Source organism: Cyclospora cayetanensis, unplaced genomic scaffold (genome assembly GCF_002999335.1).
Source record: "Cyclospora cayetanensis isolate NF1_C8 unplaced genomic scaffold, CcayRef3 CcayRef3_contig_158, whole genome shotgun sequence".
Lineage (NCBI taxonomy): Eukaryota > Apicomplexa > Conoidasida > Eucoccidiorida > Eimeriidae > Cyclospora > Cyclospora cayetanensis.
In genome coordinates, this window is record NW_020312101.1 from 73182 (window position 1) to 94921 (window position 21740).

The following is a 21740-nucleotide window of genomic DNA, read 5'->3' on the forward strand; positions in this document are numbered from 1 at the left end:
GCTTGTTACTGTCGGATGGGCCACACAAGGTAGCGCGGATTCTCCCGGTTTGTTGCCCCTTGCTAGACTATCATTTGTTGCCCATTTGGTGTAACGTTCAAAATGGTCAAGGGACATAAAGAGCAAGTACAAGGCAGGGTGTTTGCTATCGCCACTGGCCGCACTATTTGCACAGACTCGTAGCACCGTTGCTGCTGGTGCTTTTGTTGGCATTACTCTTTGTTCTCGGAGCTCTTACATGCTTTCATTTCTTTTGTTTACGACTGTTTGCTGGCGCAAACTTCGCACCGTCTTTCTCTAACTGTCGGTGAGGCTGCTTGCTGGCACCTTTTCTTCAGGCTGGATTCCTTCCTTTATTCCCCAGCTAAATAAATCCTCCATTATATTCTATACAAGATCATGCGGGCTATGCATTGTTCCTTTTTCTCTCCTGCATCAAACTACGACTCGAGGTCTTTTAAAACTGCATCAAACCCAGGAACGATGCTTTTGGGGCACAGGTAGATTTATTCAAGCTCGCTATCAGTGATGCCAGGAGGCCCAATTGTAATAATGCTGCGCCGCGAATTTCTTCGACGTGCTGAGGAGATTTGTGGGGTCAAATCGCACTGGCAGGCAAGGAGAGCAAGTGCTAGCAACATCTACAGGAGACAGCGTAAGAAAAATCACGCGAAGCCTCTCGATGCCGACGTAATTAAGAGCGCACAAAACTGCACAGCGCAACTGGAAGAGCAACATTTGGAGAACTTGATGGACAGAGCCGGAGAGTGATTGGGAGGGAAAACACTACGCAGAACGTAGTGAAGAAAAGGTAATGGAATTGGCTGGTGAAGTTGAGGCTAAAAAATGTCTGCAAATAAACCTGCCACTTACCCGCTTTCCCTGTAAATAATTTTTGACAGCCTCTGCAACCAAGGCACGATACTGGTGGAGTTATGAGCAGCTTGCCATACATCCTCAAACACATTTGACATTCTGGTGCTTGCTTTTCCTTTTGTCACCAAGTCCCAGGTTCAGGGGACAGGAAGATAGGGCTTTCTGAGGTTGCCTTCTTCCACCCCTTTGTACCTTTCGATTCGTTAGCTTATCCCTGTAGAGGGAAGAGGGTAGAAGGGCAACTTACCGCTGTTCATCTCACCAGTCATTGAAAACTACACTACAGAGCCAAACGACGAAACGAAGGAAGACGCACAGCACTGCAGGAAGAAATAATGGAGCACGAATTCTTGTGAACGGATAGTGGTGGGCTGGATATAAGATAGCTTTAATGCTTGTGCAAATCTTGTTTCTGTTTTTCGTGAGTGTCATAGTCTAACGAAACCCTCAAGGCCTTCATTGTCCTGCCCCGGCGTAGCCTGATCGTCGAGAGTGGCTCTTTTCTATGTGCACTGTTTGTCACGAAGTAGTGCTAGAGCAGGCGCGCAAAATTGAAGGGCTTCAGAAAGAGATATAGGGAAAGGAGACAATGCACAGAAATACTACCTCAGAAGATACACCAGCACAAAAAACCGACAGAGAAGCAGCAGCATCAACGACTGCCATAGATGACTCTGGGTTACGTAAGTTCTAAGCACTTTCATGTAGAAAAAGCTCGTTATCTCCTCAGCTTCTGTGCTCCAGCCCCTTTCTTTCGCAGATGTGTGCTTTCCTACTTGCTCCTCAGGTGCTCATGCTCAACCCCTTGAGCCCCATGCACACTCTAGCCAGGCGAATGCCACAATACACGGCTACTGGAAACGACGCGGCTTCTAAAAAATTCGTAAGCAGGGCAGGATGCCGGAATGGAGAAAGCACAGCATACTAAAAACGATGGCAAGGAGTGGCTTGTGTATACTACAGTGTTCCGTTTCATCCTACGGAAATATCTGGTGAGTTCCGGTCAAAATTAGTTGAATGCTAGACATTGGGCTTCCCTAGACGTGAGTAGCGGCCTATTTCCGCTCGATTCTATCACCGCCTTGTCGGTTGTCAGCGCTCCTACCCAGTCAGCTTCATCGAGTGCCCGCATCGGGTGTATTACAGGAGGAACTGCAAACATGTGTGCTTGATAGTCCGAAATCAACGAAAAGCTCTGCGAAACCCCAGAATCATGGATGCTATTGAGCAAATAGAGATGGAAAGGGACCCTAAATGTCAGGTTTGCCGCTGCCCCCCCTTCTTCAATCAACGCAGACACGACCTCCAGCCCATATCCACAGATCGATAACGGGATGGAGAGAAACCGAACAGCTCACCCCATTATCTGATGTTCTGGATTAATTCAAGTGATCAATTATGCACATAGAACCACTAGCGTCTTTACTCGTTCATTTTCCATGTCACATCTTATGGAGGAGTCGCTGGTGTGCTGTCGGGCAGTACGGCCGATCACAGTCCACCCCTGCAAGAGCATTGCGAATACGAGAGAATGTTTACTGATTTAGAATTTTGGACAGTTAATAGTTTATTTCGAAGCTTATTAGGCTTAGTGCTTGAATTCCTGCCACCTTCGCTTACATACAGCCATGGTACCTGGCATGCAACACACGAAATTTGCCGAGTACAGACGACCAGCCGCCTTTCTACCAGTTCTGTTCTCCAATTTATAGCCAGCTCTTCCTTCTGAACCAATAGTGCAGAGGTAAGGGGTTAGAAAAGTGGTGTATTATCTCCTCTAGCCGAAATGGTGTGCGGTGTGCACACTCATGATTTGAGTTGCTGTGGGAAACTGACGAATCTCAAAAGAGCCCGTCAGGGTCCGTTCAGAGGGTTTTGCAGCCGATAGTTGCCTACGTTGGTAGCAGAAACATTAGCTCGAGGAACTTAGATATACCCGTATTCGACTGTAGGGGGGACAATGCCGCACGAATTGGCTCTCGGTGTGCAATATACGCGTCAACAAAAGCAGCGAATATTTAAATTCGTCTTTGACTAGTTCGTTGCAGGCCTCAAAGCCACACTCAAGAACAAATAAGCACCTAACCGGAGACAGCAGAACGAAGGCAAAGGATGAAGGCAGTATTGCCCGCCGAAGCAACGTGTCGAGGTACACACCAGGCCCATAAGGATGGGTGAGAACGGCTCGAGATGGCTTAAATAATGGCCTTTAAGATATTCGGTGTACATGATTTCCGGACTGTAGTGCGTATGGGCTATATCCGGCTCCACGCAACTGTGCGTGGGCCTAGGTATGCACTGATTGTTCTGCAAGAAGCGAATGAGCTCCGTCTGTCCTGTGTGGAACTTCCGCACCTCGCCTTCCTTTTCATCCTGGCGTCCCCGCGTGATGAATTACAGCAGCCCGGCTGTCTATACAGCTGCAGCGGTGAGGGCCTTCTCTGTGGCCCTGGCCTCAGCAGCGGCACGCAAAGTCGCCAATGTGTGCATACACCTCATGTTGAATGCAGCAGCAACAGCTCCGCAGCAGCCGCCAACAAGAACCCGCAAAGGAACAGAAGCAAACAAGGCCTTAAAACCGCCAGACACTGCGGCCTCATGCAAAGCGCGAGCAATGCCGATTACGCCTGGAGAAAACACAAGGCAGCATCGACAAAAAGTACATGCTGGGCGAGGAGAAGCAAAAAGACGCAGCAGTAAACTGGTGGATGAATGCATTCGTGCATATGGATTCGCGCGGCCTAATGAAACATCCGATATTTGTTGTTCGGGCGGGAGCCGCTTTTCCTGACACAACGTCAATACTCCCTCACCAGAGAAGCGCTTGGATCCTTCGAGATCTGCTGCAGCCTGACGCACAACAAGTGCCCTGGCTGCGTCCATAGGAGATGCAGCAATTCCTGCGAGGCTCGAGCTCAAACCACCAATCAAAGCTGCCTCCGCGTATTGGGCAGCCCTGCAGTAACGACAACGGCAGAAAACGCGGCCCATCCTGTGTAAAAAGGCCGAGTAAGAAAAAAAGATGAGGATATTCCTAAACCAAGCAAACAAGCGTTAAGAGAGCTGCTAGAAACACAAGAAGAATAGGATTTTGAAGCGTCCTAAGAAAGCGCATGTTGTGCGGCCATTCGTGGCCCTCACATCGAAAAGCGGGTTTCCATGACTAGCGTCTGTCTTAGCTTAGTACTATCCGATTAAATACTGACACTCTAGGCACGCAGAAACCACTTTGTGGATGTACCTTGGTGCAGCAGCTGCAGCAGCTCCCGCGGATAAGCTGCTGCAGTGCTCGCCTTCTTCGGTCGCCTTCGCTGCTGTCCGAAACAACGGCTGCTGCGCCGTCAAACCTGCGACTTTTTCCCGCAAACATCTGCAAAGCCCCCATAAAGAGGCACTTTTGCTTGTGCTTCTGTCCGCACTAGCGGCGTCCTCCATGAGTGGGGCAGTGCCTTTCGAGGCGGGAGCACCCCCCGTGCGCGCTGTCGCACATGCTTGAAGTCTATTGGCGCGATGTTTTAGCGTCTGGAAAAATGCCTTCAGCCGCTTGGAGGCCGTTCCGTTGACAAAGCGGAAGAGAGCATCGCGTGCAATCGTCGAAGGGACCGCGCGCTGGAGAGCAGGTAAAGCCGAATGCATCATTTGTAGGGCCTGCAGATGCAGGGGGGGACGCACATCGACAAGCATCAAGGAAGAACAGAGGGGGATGAGGAAGACTCAACGAAGACGTGCCTGAAGGGAGCAATGATTAGGTGTGTCATCTTGCAGCCTGCTTGCCCTCGTCGAGGTGTGGTGGTGTATACAGGTGTAGCGTCATGTGTGTCGCAGTTACTTCGCTTGTGCTCTTTGCAAGCCCCTTCTGCCGGTAAGCCTTCATCGCGTCATGGGGAGTTTTGTATACCACGCCTGCGCTGTCCGTGCAGACAGCCGCCAAAGCGCTCGCAACAGACGGAGGGAGATCTGCATCCAACGAGCAGCAGGAGGCGGTCCAGCGCATGCAGCAGCAGGTGTGGCAGCGTCGGTCCGCAAAGGGAGTAAGCAAGCGCAACCAGCGGTGCAAGAAAACTCGACGCCGTTATGATTTTCAAAAGGGAGAGATATGCGGGGTAGGGAAGCGGCGAGAGACAGTAAGTTTCTTCGTTGTTAATCGCTCTGAAGGGCCTCGCAGCCTTGCAAGCTCTCTTATCTTTCCCAAGCGTAGCGGCACACTTGCACACAACAGCCACACCAGCAGAAATCCTCAGAAGGCTTTCGAGCAAAAGCCTGAGCGTTGGATGCCTTACGCGGGGCAAGCCGCTTAAGCGCAGCGGTCGTGTGCAACTGCGCCAAACTGCAAATGAGGCTGTACGGCAAGTCTCCAAGCAACAAGGCCGGCAAGGCTCCCTCATACAGAGAGGCGAGAGTGAGCTCCTGAAGCACACGCATCTCACTCGAGAGAAGCAGCAGAAGCAGCCCGTGCAGAAGCAGCAGAAGCAGCAGAAGCACCAAAAGCTCTAGGCCTGCGAGTTAAGTACCTCCAACGGTCGATCCATTGTCGAAAAGCGCGCGCGAAGTGTATCTGCAGCAAATGTGACAGCCCACAAGCCACAAAAGAGTCTCCAAGAGGCAGACATTTGCGCCGTGAGGCCGTGTGCTGACGCAAGTTCGACTGAAAAATCTACAAGAGGCGAAAGGAGAGCCAAGTTGCGCACCGATGGGATACAGGAGCGTCTGGACATACAGCCGAGTAAGGGCCCCACTGAGGAGTCGCTGCCCGTCTGTACACCTTGGAATTGCAGCTAACGCAGCTGCCTTGGCCGCTGTACCTGCTGCTGCTGCTGCTGCTGCTGCAGAGCGGCGAACACCCTGCGCCAGGCATCGCGCTCTCACGCCTGAGTCACCCAAAGCGAACACTTTCAATGGGGATTTTGCCAGCCTGCCTGCCCCAGAGTGCAACGCATGCATACCCCTGCTGTTTCGGTGAAAGCGCATGCGCTCGTACCATGCTGCCTCCCCTTTGTTTGTGCACTTGGCGAGCGCGTCGCTCCAGCGTGCAGGAGCTGTGGCGATTTCTCGCGCATGCACCGCTAACACTGCTTGCCCGTCCTCCCCCATCCCCCCCATTACATGGCCACTTCCGCTGTGCGGGGAGGCTAGCCATACAGGGCCCCGCCTCCAGCCCTCTGCTACATACCTAGGAGGCAGTGCTTGTTGCAGGACTGCCTCTGCACCTGCTGCTGCTGCTGCGTTTGGTCTTGAGCCTCGGCTTCTTCCTGCTGGCGCAAGAACGCACTTTCACAGGAGTCACAGAGAGCTCTGAGACGTGTGGGCGCCTTTCTGCCGTATGCACGCACCTCAGGGGCCCCTGGAAGCCCCCCCATCACCAACAGGGCGTCGCGGGAATGCGAGAAGGGAGGGGCGTGCAGCAGAAGGCGCATGCGCCAGGCGGCAGCCGCTAAATACGCGCATGTGACGCAGGAGCAGGAGGAAGGAGTCGCACTTGCGTTCCATTTTCTGCAGCCTCAACCTGAGGCCAAGGGATTCCCCCAATGCCCAGCGGGGGAAATGCATGCGCTAAGAGGAAGCGGCTGGGGTCGCTTGCTCGCAGTGGTGCTGCTGCTGGTGTCAAGAGGAGCCCTCTGTCAGGGGAGAGGATGCGATACAAGGCGGAGGAAGACGGGCTTGAGGAGGCGGCTGGGGGAGTGGCAGGCAGTGCGCCTCCTGGTGTCGATTGAAACACTCGTCCCTGTCCTGGCTGCAGCAGCAGCAGCGCGAAGAGCAGCAGCAGCGGCGGCGCGTGCGGCGCCGACATGGTCGTGTGTGTTTTGCAGCTCCTGTTGACAGTGGTGCTCTTGATGCCAGAGGTGCCCGTGCTGCCTTCTCAGGTGGCACAGGGGTTGTGTAACTGGCGTCGCTGCGGAGAGTCGATACTGTGTTTGCACCTCAGGTGCGCGTAAACGGCGCTGCCTCCCCCTACGCGTGTAGGGCCCCCCGCCTCGATTTGCCGCTTAGCAGGTCGAGGGCGAATTCCTGACCGGCGTGTTGTTTTAGACCCTTTTAAAGGGAAAACAGGGTTCTCTGGGGACGGTGTCTCTACAGCAGACAGGGGAAGAGAGAGGAAAAAGAAGAGGTGGTGGTGGTCGGTCACGTAAGGGAAGCAATGACCCCTCGTCTGCCGCGGGAAGACATGCTGGGCATGGGTGTGTGTCTGCATGTATGTATGTGTGTGTGTGGGCGCATGTGCTTGTGTGTATGTCTATTAAGAGAAAGGAGCGATCAGGGCAGTGATATTCTGGCACTCGGCTGCGGCTGGATTGAGGCTACAGCGTACTAAGCCACGCACGACAGGCCCTCTCCCTTAGCACGGGGTTCCGCTGCCGCAGGGGAGCTGCTGCTGCTGCCGTGCGAGGGGTGGTTTTCCCCAGTGATTCGGCCGTATGTTTTTTGCTTATTTGTTGAAATTGTGTGTTTGGGAGTTACGCCGAGGGTTTACAGTCAGATGTATGCAGTACTCGCTGCAGACCGTGCAGCTGATGCGGGGAGGCGTGCAGCTCGGCGGGGGTCTACGAATAGGTACTCCTTCAAGCAGTTACGGCAGGAGATTGGTTATTAGTGCTGTCTCTCCCTCGAGACTTCGCTCTTCAAACCCTTTTAGAGGGTAATAACAGAGCGGACACATGGGGAAACCCTTTGGAAAGGGGCTAGTAGGGATAGAACTGGTTTGCAGCAAGTACCGCGGGGGGTCTTGGGAAGCGATAGAAAGAGAGCACGAGGGGGGTTTTTCGCGAGGTCTCTACGCAGTGTTCGCCTTGAGCTTTCTTAGGAGTTGTAGCTACTTTAGGGTTTGGAACGCACAGTAGACTCTCCGCGGCCTGCTGCCCAGGCATTCAAGACAGCAGTGGGCGCTCTGTGGCATCGTTGAAGATGGAACAGGCGCGGAATATGTGTAGCAAAATTCAAAAGCATCATCTACATTCAAATGCATACAGAAACTAACGGAGATACCAGGAACGTGGACTGGCGGGTTATCTTCAGGGGGAAGGGAATTAGGCGAAAAAGGCACGTGCAAACAGCGTGCTCATTCAGAAATTCATGTCAAGCCTTCGCTGTTACTGCTGGCATTGGGTGGTCTTGCGGCTGCTAGGTGTTTTGCTATCTTCTTATGGCTGTTCACAATGCAGCTCGTGAGCAGCGAAACGGGAAGACTTCGCGTCCGAGAGGGGTCGAGTCACCTACCCAAAACAGCGTAGTGGGGGCTCCCCTATCTGCGTGTTGACACCAATACATTTGATGATGCTTTTTACTTCGTCCTCCTCAATAGAGCTCAGACTGAAGCGAGGGGGCATATTGCCGGCGGTCCTCGTCAAACGCGTTCTTCGCTGTATCTTAGGACGTCGGCGCTGGCAATGCTCTGCAACCCATACGCGAAGAAGCACCCTTGTATGTCACTAGACGCATTCCGCAATGCCTCTCTTCTGCTAAGTTGCTTCAGTCTAGGGTCCTGCTAACCCTCACTTACTCAACTCCTCAAGGTTACCGTCTGTAGTACCCGCCGTTCACCAAAGTGTTAAGCTCTGCGCAGAGTAAGGACGAAGGCACACCTATTGGATTAAAAAATCTGTCCGCGCGCAGCTGCCTGGCCTGAAACTTTGCTAACGGCTGCTCCGCTCTCTGTCAAAGGGATGAAGAGACTCACTCCCACTTACCGTTCACGTCAACATTCAACACGCCAGGTAGTGCGGCTTTACTCTTACAGCCGAGGAGCCTGCTTTTCCATATATCGCACCCCTCCTTGGTGTCTGGCTTGCTTTTCCAAGGGAAACGGACCTTCGCCTATGCAGAAGATTATCAAATCAGCCTCAGTACAGCAAGAACTGTTGTCAGACTATCGCCGGCAGAGCACCGTCAACGAAGGACTGGCTGGAACTGAGCGTGAGGGATGCTCAAAGACAGGGCAGTTTTCATCTTCAGCGACGCATAGTTTTCAGCGAGTAAGAGAGTATGCATGCATTAGACGGACAATTGAGTGCGATGGCAATACCATCCCATGAAGTCAGTTGACCACTCATGGTAGTTGCTGCCTTTGCAAAAGTCTCTCGCGAGGGTGGCACCAAGCATGCCTGTCTGAGGAATTTTGCCCTTTGTATCTTCTGGCTATCGGCACTGGGTCGTTGAAGGGTGTGGAGGAATAAGAAGACCAAAGCCCTGCTCCTATTTCTGCTGATCTCCCCGACCCTTGCTCTCCTCCGTTTCCGTTCGCCACTCTACGGGTAGATAGGTGAGTACGTCAGCGGATGAACACTAGAAAAGACTACTACATCTGCCGCTACTCCACAGAAAGGCTTTGAACTGCGCCTTTATATGAATTTATGATCTGAGCGTTCACTGCAGTGTACGTGGTGACGCCCTGCCACATGCTGGACGAGCCACTTGAACCAGAAGTGAGTGATATCTTCACAGGTGCATTTCCAGCCAATCCACATGCATCCAGCACACAAGGTACCTCCCTACCCAACCCGTTGGCTTGTGCGGGTTCTGCGGCCGGCGAAACAGCCTGGAGAGCGCCCTCAGAAGGAGGGGTTACTTGCTTCGGCAGCTACCTGATGAGACAAACGCGCGTTTGGATTTACGTAATGAAGGGATATATATGCCTCAACGAGCAGAACTTAGAAGCAAGGCCCCTACAGAAGAGGCAGCTTTTCGCAGCAACTTGCTGCGCTCGAGGCGAACTCTCCCCGCTGGACGTGCGTCCTATGTCTGGGGGTGTATCCTCGTCTCGTGTTTTCTGACCACGACTAGTACTTTCCCCGTCGAGGCACAGCCTTCCCCCCACCCGTTCCCCACGGAGTCGCGTTCCTCAATCAACGCGCGATGAGTTTTCCTCTGTTTTTCCTGCTTCGTCCGTCGCCCCTTCGATCGCGTCCTCTACCACCTCCACGGGCACTGGCTGCGCTTCGCGCGTCGACTCCACGCTGGCTTCAGGCGCAGCGGGCTCTAAGAGATCTTTAGGATCGTCATGATGTTTGAACTGATTCAAGTACAAGCACCACAGCTCTCTGGCTGTGGTGGCTTGCTCCGGCTTCTTGTCCTCTCGCAGTCGTAGAAATCGGGGAAAGCGGAGGCTCACGCCCTATACAGGAGATACAGGGAACTGCGCAGCCTTCAGTCAAAGAGCCCTTCCTCAACATGGCTGCCATGCAGTGCAGCTCTTCCAAAAGTTCAACTTGCAGCTCGCAGCAGCCGAGACAGACCAGCTGTTGGCAACTAGCTGGCCTGAGCTACCCCTAAACTAGGGCACTAGGCCTACCTTTCCTTCCGAGCTTTCATAGCGAGACGCCGTATGCACGGGCGAAATCGAGAGATCAGCTGCCGCGCATTCCCAGACTTCGGTAGCATCCAGCCACACGTCTGGCTCCTGAGAGAAGCAGAGAAAGCGCAACAACGCTCGCCACTCTGGAAGAGCTCGAAAGGCGACAGAGAAGCCAGCGCTACGTGGCATCGCCTCCCGGTGCACCGCCGCGGAGGCCGTCACCAAATAAACTTCGTTTCAGACTCTCAGATACAGGAGCCCTAAGCAGCACCCTACATTCCGCCTTGAACGCTTCATCTGCTCTCGCAGTCGTCAGCTCTCCCCTCCTCCTTCCACCTCCCTTCCCGCGATAAAAAGCCGCTCAACAGCAACGCCCCCATTGGAGCCCTACTAACCAGTTCGCAGTCGAAATACGGCTTCTTGTCACAAATTGTGTGGTCCTTGAGTCTCTCATAATGCGACTGCAGCTCCTCATTAGAAAATCCTGTGCCTGCCTTGCATGTACTCTGAAAGACTTCAGCCCCCGAGTCGTAGACTGCCAAGAGATATGCTCCAAAAACACCGCTCCGCTTTCCCTAGGATCGCAGCACACCACCCCCTACTGCAAAACATTGATTCCCAGATGCCGCCGAAAGCGCGAGCCATCAACACGAACAAAAACTACAAGAAGAAAAACATCTACAACAAAAACATCAACAACAAGATCAAAAACATCTACAACAAAACAACAAGAACAACATCCACAAGAAAAAACAAGAACAAAAACATGTACAACAAGAACAAAAACAAGAACAAAAACATTCACAACAAGAACTTCTACAACAAGAACAAAAACATCTACAACAATAGCAAAAACATCCCCAAGAACAACAAACACGGCAATAAATACCATTAGGAACCCCTTCTCCCTTCGAAAGAAGACGCCTGTTCAGGCGTGCGCAGCTCCCTCTTTTCGTGACTCAATAAGATTGTTCTCTCGAAAGCTCAGTGCATTCTCGAGCGCTACGTAGAGTAGGGCATTCTTTGAATTGATGCAGAGAAAAATAACAACTGGGAAGAGCGTGTACTTTGCCATAGAACGCGCCAATGGGGACCAGATCGACGGTGTCTGTGAGGCCTTCGACATAGTCTTTTTTCACTTTGAGCCATGAGTTACAACGTCGGGAAGGTTCATAGGGAGCGTCAACTCCCAGAGACTTGACCATTAGACCTTCGCAATTGCCTGAAGCAGCGTCATGACAAGCCACGCCTCGTTTGACGCTCAGCGCGCATTCTCATTGAAGGGCCACAACGAGAGCTTGAGCGATGCGTCAGGCAAACAGGGGAGCAGCTAGAAGGATATCTTTTCGACATAAAATACAGGGGAGGAAGAGGTGGATGGTGGGAAGAAAAGGTGGTCGCCTCTTGGATGGTCTGTCTGTCGAGGGCGTGCATGCATGCATGGAAACTTACTTTTGATGGCGTCCATTAGGAATTGTCTGAACTCGCCTTCGTCGCGCGTCTCCCGGTGTTTCGCCTGTTGGATTCTCGGATTTTTCGAGAGGTGGATAGCCGAGTGCAAGAGTTCTCGGCGCTCTTTGAGGGGCTTGTCGAGAGCTGAGACGCCGTTGAGATGCATGCAGTCAAACAGGAAGAGCGCCACTTGCACGGTGATCTCGCCGACCTCTACGCCTTTACGCCGTCGCGTTGACAGCACTTGGAAGGGCAACAGCTGATTCTGCTCCGGGTCGTATGCAACAACCTCCGCATCCAACACACAACTCTGCGTCGAACTCGCGAGGTTCTCCAGCACCAACCGTGACAAATCTGGAAAGCGGTCCGTCACATCCTCCTGGCTGCGGCTAAACAGACGAACTGTCAGCGGTGAATTTGCAGCAGAATTGATGGCAGAGCCCTCTTTCTCTCCCTTTTCTGCTAAGGAGACAGTAGATTTCAGAGGACTTGTCGCAACCGCTGCTCGCAGACCCTTGTCTTCGGGAAGCGTCTGCACGCGTTTTTCTTGTCTGCCAAAGCTGAGTTGCTGCTGCTGCAGCTTCTGTTGCGATTTATTCTTGCTGCCACTGCTGCTACTGCCACTGCCACTGCCACTGCTGCTGCCACTGCTGCTGCTACTACTGCCGCTGCTGCTACTCGAGTGACACTCGATCAGCTTCTGCAGCTCCTGGAATTGGTGGAGGGGGAGGACGTGAACCTGAATCCTCTCCCCATCGTACTTGAACTCGCAAGTGTACTGCGTGTCTTTGAGGTGGACAGCGACTTCCGCATAGCCCTTAGTAGGCCTCGCCAGCATGGGGAGCAGCGGCACGCCTGGCGTGCAGGGGCAGAGCTGCGACAGCGTCTCGGCGGCTGCCCCCCGCAGCAGCTGCTGCAGCAGCAAATCCAAGAAAGGCAGCTCGCACAAGGCCCTCCTGAGAGCCGTGTCGAAGCGGGAGAGCATGAGCTCGAGCGTAGGAGGCGCGAAGGACGAGGGGAGGAGGAGGCGCTGGCGTTCCCTCCCCTCCTCCCTTGGCGGGGGGGGAGCCGTAGCGGCTACTTCTGCAGCTGCTTCGCGCTGCTGCTGCATCAGCGCAGGCTCCAGATCTGCGGCCAAGAAGGCGTCCTCGGACCCTTTGAAGGTTCGCACATCGCCGATGGCAGGAAAATTGCCGCGTGCATTGTGCGTCAAACAAAACGCGAAGGCTATGGCCTGCATGCACATGCCGAGGCGGAAGAAGCCGCAAGGGAAGGGGCGAGAGAAGCCGTCATTCAAGCCAACTGGCAGCAGCATCCCGACCTGGAAACTGTAAAACAAATAGACCGCAAAATTGCTGCACACCTGCCTCTGGAGGCGTGGGATGCACCTAACGCATCCTGCACTCCAGAAGACGAGCACCCCACCTGATACACCGAGGCAAATCCACAGCCGACACGCATGCGCTGCTGCAGGAAACGTGTGATAAAGCGAGGCTCGGAGCCTTTGGCAGCCACGAGAAGCTCCCTGATGAGTCCCTTCTTTCGCATTTGAGCCGCCTTGCCATTGCACGTCGCAATCTGCTGCATGCGACTAAAAACGCGGTGTATAGACAGCCGGCACGGAGGCGCTAAGGTCCGCACGCGGGAGTTCAAATGCTCCGCGACAAGGCCCAAGTCTTCAAGGCGCCTCAACTCTGCACATTTTGCAAACAAACGGTGTGCATCATGACGACGAGTTGCTCGCGAACGTCGCAGCTGGCCCCCCTCGCCAACAATCCCTTCCTCCGTCCGCAACATAATCTCGACTCGAGCATGCAGCAACAACACCTCACCCTTCTTCAAGTTCGCCTCAGAGGCGCCATACGTGTCTGCCATAGCCCGAAGAACGAGCGCATCACCGACTCCAGTCTCAACATTCAAAAAATCCGCAGCCACGCGATTCAGACAAAAGTATGCCGCAGCACCCAAAGACTGCGCGGTCACACACGCATGCATGCGCACCACACGCAGCAGAGAAAACGACTTCCCTCGCACATCTGCGCGGCGCGGTGCGCTTTGAGGGAAAACAGGAACAACGAAAATACACACCCCAAATGTACCAATAAGAGTTGCCACCACGAATATATCAACATACTAATAGCTGCCATACCACCAACACCCCTGAAACAACTCCAATAATTGCTACCATACCACCCCTGCACCAAATCCAACAATAGCTACCATAAGAACTCCAATAGTAGCCACCATACCACCCCTGCAGCAACTCCAATAATAGCTACCACATCACCCCTGCAGCAACTGCAATAATAGCCACCGTAACAACATTGATAATAGCCACCGTACCACCACCCCTGCAGCAACGACCCCAGCTGCTTCCCAGACAGCGCAAAATCAGCAGCCAAGGGAAAAACAGCAGCCACACCGCATACTTGAGGACAAGAAAAGATGATAATACGGAAGAGGTTCGTCAGGATTAAAGCCTGCTTCTTTGCACTTCCTGCACCGCTATTCTTCAGCTCCTCAACGCGTTTAAGAGCATCCGACAACACCGAAAAACTGGCATAAGCAACACACAAGCCACATACTCCTACAGACGCAACTGCAGCTCCCCCCCCAATCTACGCACCTACCCCAGAGAGAACACAACAGGTGCACTGGATCCCTTAAGGCCTACCCCCTGTACGTACTAGAGGTTTCCGCAGGCGTCGCTGTTCGCTTTGACGTCAAAGAGTGCAGGATCAAACTCCGCAGATGCGATATCCGCAGACGGATGGGTTACACGGCAAGCAAACAAGCTGCCTGTCTTGCTGCTGCTGCTGCTGCTGCTGCTGCTGCCGTTAAGCAGCGCCAGCGCGCGATGCCCCTCGGCACTCGAAGCAGCAACTATGTGCAACACATTCACACATACATAGATATATGCCTATATGTATACATATATAGATATACATATACTCCCACACTCCCGCGCGTGAAGGAGGATCAATGCGAGTTTAACAGCCTTGAGGCGCTAGCCAACCGCCTCATAAGACGCATTCGTTGTAAAAGCCTACTCCAGCTCGTAAACCTTTCCCACCCGTGCACCCTACTTCTTCGTACAATAAGCCTACCTTTAGTTTTCTTGCCTTCGGTAGAGGCATCCTCATCCTCGTCGATGTCTTCAAAGTCTTCATCTTCTGCAGACAGCCGCAAAAACATGGAGCTCTTGAAACCTCTTAAGTTCTCCAACCAGCCACCGCCGTATGTGTCATTACAGCGCGATGTGTCGCCTTCCCTGCCGATGCACCTGAAATAGAAGACGCCTCTCCATCTGTGTCCTCTGCCGTAGCCGCTGCCTTTGCTGCCGGTGCTGACGCTGCTGCCTTTGCTGCTGGTGCTGACGCTGCTGCCTTTGCTGTTGGTGCTGACGCTGCTGCCTTTGCTGTTGGTGCTGACGCTGCTGCCTTTGCTGCTGGTGCTGACGCTGCTGCCTTTGTGGCATTCAAATTCTTCCCCTTGCTCTTTGGAGTTGCCTGCATCGCCTTAGAAGGCGCTGCTGCTTCTGCACCGTCTCCAGCCGCTGCCGCAGCAGCTGGAGAACCCGCTGTATTTACAGCCGATGCTGAAAGAGACACTGCAGATGCTGCAGCTGCCCTAGCCTGCTCTGACGCTGTTGCCTGGTCGCCTTCGCCCTCCCCTTCATCGAAGAGGGCTGCCTCTGCACCCTCATCCTGCTGCTGCTGCTCCAAGTCGTGCCTCTTTGTGCGCCGTCCTTCTGGCGCGTCCGTCGCTCTCGCCTTTTTCAGTACAGCAGCCTCATCCTGTGGTTGCTCGGGGTGCGTCTGGTATCCTTGCAGCTGCTTTTCTTGCTCGGATGCGGGAAGGGGTCTCTTGCGAGAGGCTTCCTGGGCTGGCGTGGTCGCTGCTGGTGATTTCTTGGAGAAGAAGGAGCTGCAGCAGACAAAGTGGAGCGACGCACAGGCAGGCACACCCCTCCCCTGGGCAGCGCACAGACGACACCCTCCACACCGTGCGGAGCGTTATAGAAAGCAGCAGCGGCAACAACAGCAGCAGCAGCAGGAGCAGCAAGGGCAAACATGCATCCCTCCTCGACGCCACAGGCGTCTGTGTGCGCCAGTTGAGCAGCAGCAGAAGCAGCAGCAGCCACAAGAGCAAACACGGGGTTGCCACCCTCGACGACTCTCCGAGGTGGAGCCTCCACTGAGATGCGTGAGTTCCTGCGGTATTCCAGCTCACAGCAGCGACTGTTGCTTTGTGGGTGCCATGCCTGCTGCTGCTGCTGCCGAAAATGCTGCTGGACGAGGCATGACGGAAGCAAGAAGGCTGCTGCCGCTGCAGCAGCAGCAGCAGCAATGAAAGACGAAGGGGCTGTTAGACTCCACAGGCTGCAATAACAGCTGCAATAACTTGCAACTGAAAGATAGCTACAAGGAAACAGAGTATACCCAGGGTTCGACGCACCGTCCAGCGCCGACCACACCACCCCCAGTACCCATACAGGTGGTGGTGCACGGCATGCTGAAACACTGGGCCCCTAGGAGGAAAAGGAGCTCCGAAAGTCTTTATTAAAACAAACAGCCAATATAATTATCCACAGCAGCATAACTTTATATTTCCTTAGGGATTGTGCATGCAAGTCTCTCTTACGCCGTACAGGGATGCAGAACGGTTGCGTAGGCGCTGCTCGTCGTGCTCTGCCCATTAACCGGTCTTGAAGAAAGGGCAGGTGCCTTGTTTCTGCGTCCGTCGGTGGCTCGGTTCAAAGAAGCCCGCCACTTTGGCGACTTCCAGCATCCAAAATGAATAAATAGGCTTTTTCTGAAACGCCTCCCTTCTGTGTGCAAAGATTATATTTTCAGAGGGCCATCCGCAACAGCGCGCGCGGGCGCCTAAGCGCGCAGCGGCACAATCGGCGGCGTCAAGAAATTACCAGCAGGACGTTTCTCATGGAAGTGCTCCTTATGTAGAGCCTTTTTGCGGGGCTTTGATCGCCAGGCTTGCTTGGCGTGTGCGTGAAGATTTAGTAGAGGGCCGTCCGTTCGATTGCCTGCTGGGAGAACCGGGGATTGCGGTATCTAATGTAAACCTGTCTCGATCTTTCTTTCTTGCTCTTCCTCTATCTGGCCGCATGCGCGGTTAAGCTGTTCTCTTGGGAGCGCCTTTGAGGGGGCACGGAGCGCGCCACTCTGGCCTCCCGGATTCGAACACGACAGGTTACCGCCGTGAAATGGTCCTATGCCCACTGTGTGTGCCTCGCCAGCGCCCTAGCCGAAGCGTCTCCGCATAAGGTTCCCGGCATCTGATGATGCGGCGGCTCGCATCGCGGTGTCTGCACCTGTGGATTTTATGCTCCTGGCTGGGCACTTTTCACGGCGTGGTGACCTTGCCTAGTAAAGGCGTATGGAACAAGCCTCAGGATTCTCAGAACCTTGTCGAGACTGAAGAAGTGGAGACTGCATCTGAAGGATTCTCTCTTTCCGGTGTATCGGGCGGTCCGCAAATCAATTTCTGGGAAAAAAAACCTACTTCTGGGTGCATGCTCACAAGTTCCCTTGGCCAGAAATTCGGCCCCTTTCCGGCCCTCCTTACCCTCAATAGTGCCATGCAAGTGGTCGCCTTCGAGCCAGTATACGTAGAGGATCTCTGCACGCTCAATCCTAATTCTAGCGCGCCTTTGCATGTCGTTTGCCCGAAGGGGGGGAGCGCTCAAGCAGGCGGCGCGCAGCGCACTGGCGACAACGCGGTGTCTCGCCCGGTACCAGACCTCACGTACCGCCTTTCCCTCGCGGAAATTCCCATAGAAGGCATCTTACCAAGCCTTGTGGCGACGTCCATCAAGACATTCGTCGCGAAAAAGGCGATGAAAGGCACAAACCAGGTGGCTAGCCTTTTCAAGTGGCTTACGGCGCAGAAAAAGGAAAATGCCTCCTACACGCTGACATGCGAAGACGGCTCCATTACGCAGGCAAACCCCGAATTCTCGTACACGTCCTTTTGGGGGGACCTCTTGCTCGCTGCCTATGAGCTCAACGACTTTCAGCGCTCCACCATACCCAAGTTTTCAAAAGAGCAAGCCCCCTGATGAGACGGGGGGAGGCAGCCAGTGCAGCTGCATTCAGAGGCGACACCGTCCACCTCTCCATGCATAGAACGGCTGCGACTGTCCAGGGCGCCTCCTCCAGTAGCGCAAGCGACGGGCACTGGAGAGGAGTGCATACCGTTTCTCTTTTTTTCTTTAACGAAGAGAGAAGATGCCACTGAGGGAGAAGGGCCCCCTCCCTTCCCTCCCTTCATCGCAGTACGTTCAACTGTATAATGTTTTGAAATGCGATTGTGCGTCTACGCACAGTCGCATGCGTGAGGCGCTTCGAGATAGCACTGGTGACCTGAGCACCCCTGGGGAGGCCTTCCTCCTTACGCATGCGAGTTCGGTGGCGAAGAGTCTACGACAGGGGGCTTTTTGCAACTTCGCCTTCCCGCTCACAGCGCATGCAGCTTGAAGCGTCTTCGCCCACCAGGGCGCTGATCCTCCCCTGGTGAGTCTCTGGTGTAAGGAAACTAAGCGCGAGACCTACCTGCGGGAAACGAGGCCGCTGTCAGGGAGGAGTGTGAGTTTGTATGTGCCTCGTTGTTTGCATGTGTATGTATGCAAAAGCAGCAGGCGCATGGCCTACCTATTATACAGGGTTTCTAGGCACGACGTGTGCTGTATGTATTCGGGAAGGAAGGAGGGGCAGCGAAGGCTTGCAGACGACAGGCTGCCCATGAATAACCAGGCCGCTCCCCCTCCAAAAAACTCGCTACCCTCAGTGTGTAATTCCAAAAGTGTGATCTCTAGAAGATATGCGAGGCGCAGCCGCTTCTTACAAAGCGGCCCCACACTACAATGCCTGTCGCCGCAAATAGGTGGACTTAGGCAACAAAAACTCCACACAGACAGACACACACAGACACACAGACACCCGCCAGCACGCCTAGCGTGCTCTCTGAACTTAGGGGCGGCGTTAAGGCGTCATGCAACATCACGCACTCGGCTGCTGCACAGAAACAGCAGCTGCTGCTGCAAGTGTCCGTCTGTCCATCCCCCTGCGCAAGGCAGTACAACTGCATGTAATGCTCCTGGCAGAGGCTGCAAAAGACGGCGACCTCGCTCACCGATACATACACACATACACACACCCCATCCCACCACAAACAACACCCAGCGACTCGAACGCGTTGCCGATCCTCTAGTTGCTGCCTCCCTTCTTCGCCCGTGCTGTAGGCGCCTCCGGACTACCTCTTGCTTCTGCTTCCTCAAGTAGCTGCGCAAGCTTTCCCTGCTGATGAAGTTGCGCCATAATGTCAGCCCCTCCCACCACACTGCCCTTCACCACCAGAAGAGGCAACGTTTCCCACTCAAAGAGCTTGCAGACCGCAGCTCTCAGCTTGCGCCTCTTTTCCTGCAGCTGCGGCGGCTGCTGCTCATGTATGCTGCAGTCCACAAAGGTGTAAGACTCTGCTCCTGCCGCTTCCAGGAGCACAAGTGCCCTTGAGGAGAAGCCGCACAGTGGAGCCTCGGGACGGCCCTTCAAGAATAGAACGATGGGAGTGCTCTCCACCAAATCACGCAGCTTGGCTTCAAACCCCTGCGCGCAGAGCCGCACAGATCAAGCAACAGGTGCACACGCGCAGAGGACGGTGGGATGCTGCGGCAACAGGTGTTTGAAACCACCAAGCCTTGACAGAACAAAAGTCAGTCTGTAGACAGCACGTGCAGGGAAGGATACGCAGAGCTACAGCTGCAGAGGCCTTCACACAGCTAGCTAGGCAGCAACACAAGATGCACGGAGGGGGTTCAAGAGAAGCCAGCTGGCGGGGCGGTGCTAGCTAGCCAGCTAGCCACCTCCACGGCCACCAGCTGTTGACATGGGGAGCTCCGCGTGTCTGCTCCACCCTCAAGACGCTTCCTCCAACGTGGTGTTGTTACGGGTAGGAGGGCGTTGTTTAGACGCGTTGAGGTCTTAATTTCTTGTAGACTTACTTCATCGCTTGGGGGGAGCTGTGTGGAGGGTGTCGCTGTGCACAGCGCAGCACACGCACACCTCTCTCGCGAACCATGCAGGATAGAAACTTTCACGTGACATCCCACACAAAGCAATGCACCTGCGAGGGAGCAGCCGGCGCAGCGACAGCACCATGAACAGCAGCAGAGGCCTCTGGAAGGCGGCGATCACGTCGACGTGTCAAAAGCAGAGGGAGATCTCTGGCTCGCAGCAGAAGAAGCAGAATTCGATATCTGTGGGGGTACCGCTGCGCTGCAGACTAAGCCAGAAGGAGGAGGAGGAAGGCGGCAAAGCGCCACCGTCAAAGACCTTCTCCTTACAGGGTTGTTTCTGTTGATCATCATGCCGCTCAGCTTCTGAATGCTGCTCTCCCTGGTGCGCGCCGCTTGGTTCCTGCGAATCTCGCGACTCAGTTTGTAAGCCTCGCCTGCGTTCTGTCCCATGCACGTAGCGGCGGGGGTGCTGGGAAAGCTGTGCTACCGCAGGAGCTGCTGCTAGACTCCCGCTAGCCGTCAGCAGGTGTTGGCTAATGCTCCCCCCGAGGGTAGTAGCGGCTGCTGGTGATGCTGCTGCGCCAAGCGTCAGTGAAGAACGAGGAATTCGTTGGAGAAATGCGGTCCGCGTAAACTCTCGCAGCGGCAACAGGCTCCATGCCTTCGAAGCCATTGCATCAAGGAGAAGAGCATGGACAGCAATGTCTGCGTATGGCGGTGCGTCCCTGATGCAGAAGGCGACGGAAAAGCAACGCACTTCAATTTTAATATTGAAAGAAGACACGAAGGACGCCTTCCAGAAGATACGCAGTTCTGAAATCCCGAACGATTGCGTGCCTACCGCCGCAGCGGTGTGGCTGCAGTGACCCCTGCATGCAGCAGCTGCTGCAGCGCCGGCCAGAGCTGTACCAGGAGCACGTTCGATGCAATTGAACGCCTTTCCTGCCATTCGTAGGGACAGATGCTGCAGCTGCGCAGGCTGCAGTCGTGTGGAAACGCGCAGGTTCGACAGGAACGCGCAGCCACAGGTGTCTGCGGCTGCCGTCCTCATGAATGAAGAGGCCTGCACGGCTGTCACTTCATTGCAAGAGCACCACGGATAGTGGGAGCAGCGCCACCACTGCGAGTGCAAGACATCAGGTGAGCGGTGGACTGGCACTTTATCTAGCTTGACGGCAGCTCAAAGAAAGCGACAGCTCTTGACAACATCCGGCAAAAGCATCCCCTAAGCACGATCTCGGGAAGATGTTGGGGTGGCTTTCCCCTGCCATTCGGCGGCCAGAGAGTTTGCGGAACCCTCCCGAGAAAGTGTATCCTGCCTCTGCGGAAAGAGTGCCACACGGAGAAGAGCAGCACGCGGAGCAGCAGGAAAAGCATTTTTTGGATGATCCTCTGAACCCCCAAGTGGTAGCGGCGCGCACGGCTGCCCGAGTGCCTTTCTTTGAGGTAAAGGAGCTCGCTGAGCTTGAAAAAAAGGAGCTGAAAGCCATCAAGGAGATCATTGGAAAAGAAGTTCGAGACCTCTGCAGGTACTCCTGTTTTTCATGGTCTTGAGGGTCAGTGAAGAGGGCTTTCATGGCGTTAAGAGAGCGCGCCTTCGCCATGGCTGAGTCATTTGCGCCTTAGGGAGAGTCTGGATGACTACGTGGAGTGTATGTCCAGTCGGACTCTAACATTTCTACGCTGTCGGGGGCTAGCACGGGAGGCTCGCGGTTGTGTCGCCAAGTTTGAAACGCAAGAGGTATCTTCAACCCTTTTCGTTGACGAGCGAGCGACTGTCTGTGTGTGTGTGTGTGTGTGTGTGTGTGTGTTTGTCTGCTCGTGTGCGGGTGTTTGTGTGTGTGTGGGTGCGTGTGCGTCCGTCTGTCTGTGACAGTTTGTGTTTGTATGTCTCTGTGTGCGTGTCACCAGGTGAGCGTGTAGTTGCGTGGGTGAGCGCACGTGTGATATTATGTGTGTGTGTGACTGAGTGTGATTGTGTGGATTTCTAGTCGTTCGCATGGAGTCGCTAAGATTGGGTTGCTGCTTGTGTGTGTATTGCTGATGTTGGATTTTATGTGTTTTTCTTTTTTCTTTGTTTTTATTGTTTTG

The 21740-nt window shown here is 54.3% G+C and overlaps 3 protein-coding genes across 3 annotated transcripts; 1 reads left to right on the plus strand and 2 right to left on the minus strand.

The window, feature by feature from the left end:
• Positions 1–9709: 9709 nt before the first annotated feature.
• LOC34618935 (DNA ligase 1) lies at positions 9710–16128 on the minus strand. Its single transcript, XM_026336975.1, has 14 exons — positions 16073–16128; positions 15688–15828; positions 14898–15541; positions 14701–14787; positions 14302–14497; positions 14044–14170; positions 13447–13585; positions 13040–13308; positions 12293–12848; positions 11615–12133; positions 11230–11384; positions 10558–10737; positions 10160–10267; positions 9710–9982 (listed from the first exon to the last, which is right to left on the minus strand). Exons 1-14 carry the CDS (start codon positions 16126–16128, stop codon positions 9710–9712), a joined length of 3450 nt encoding a protein of 1149 aa, XP_026192760.1.
• A 2712-nt stretch (positions 16129–18840) lies between these two features.
• LOC113147206 lies at positions 18841–20322 on the minus strand. Its single transcript, XM_026336976.1, has 3 exons — positions 19977–20322; positions 19464–19723; positions 18841–19239 (listed from the first exon to the last, which is right to left on the minus strand). The coding sequence occupies exons 1-3, from the start codon at positions 20320–20322 to the stop codon at positions 18841–18843; spliced, it is 1005 nt and encodes a 334-aa protein (XP_026192761.1).
• A 572-nt stretch (positions 20323–20894) lies between these two features.
• Positions 20895–21390, plus strand: LOC34618938 (the record flags this gene model as incomplete). Its single annotated transcript, XM_026336977.1, has 2 exons — positions 20895–21178; positions 21276–21390. Coding segments are annotated over exons 1-2 (399 nt in total), but the record flags the coding sequence as incomplete, so codon positions are not given.
• Positions 21391–21740: the final 350 nt, after the last annotated feature.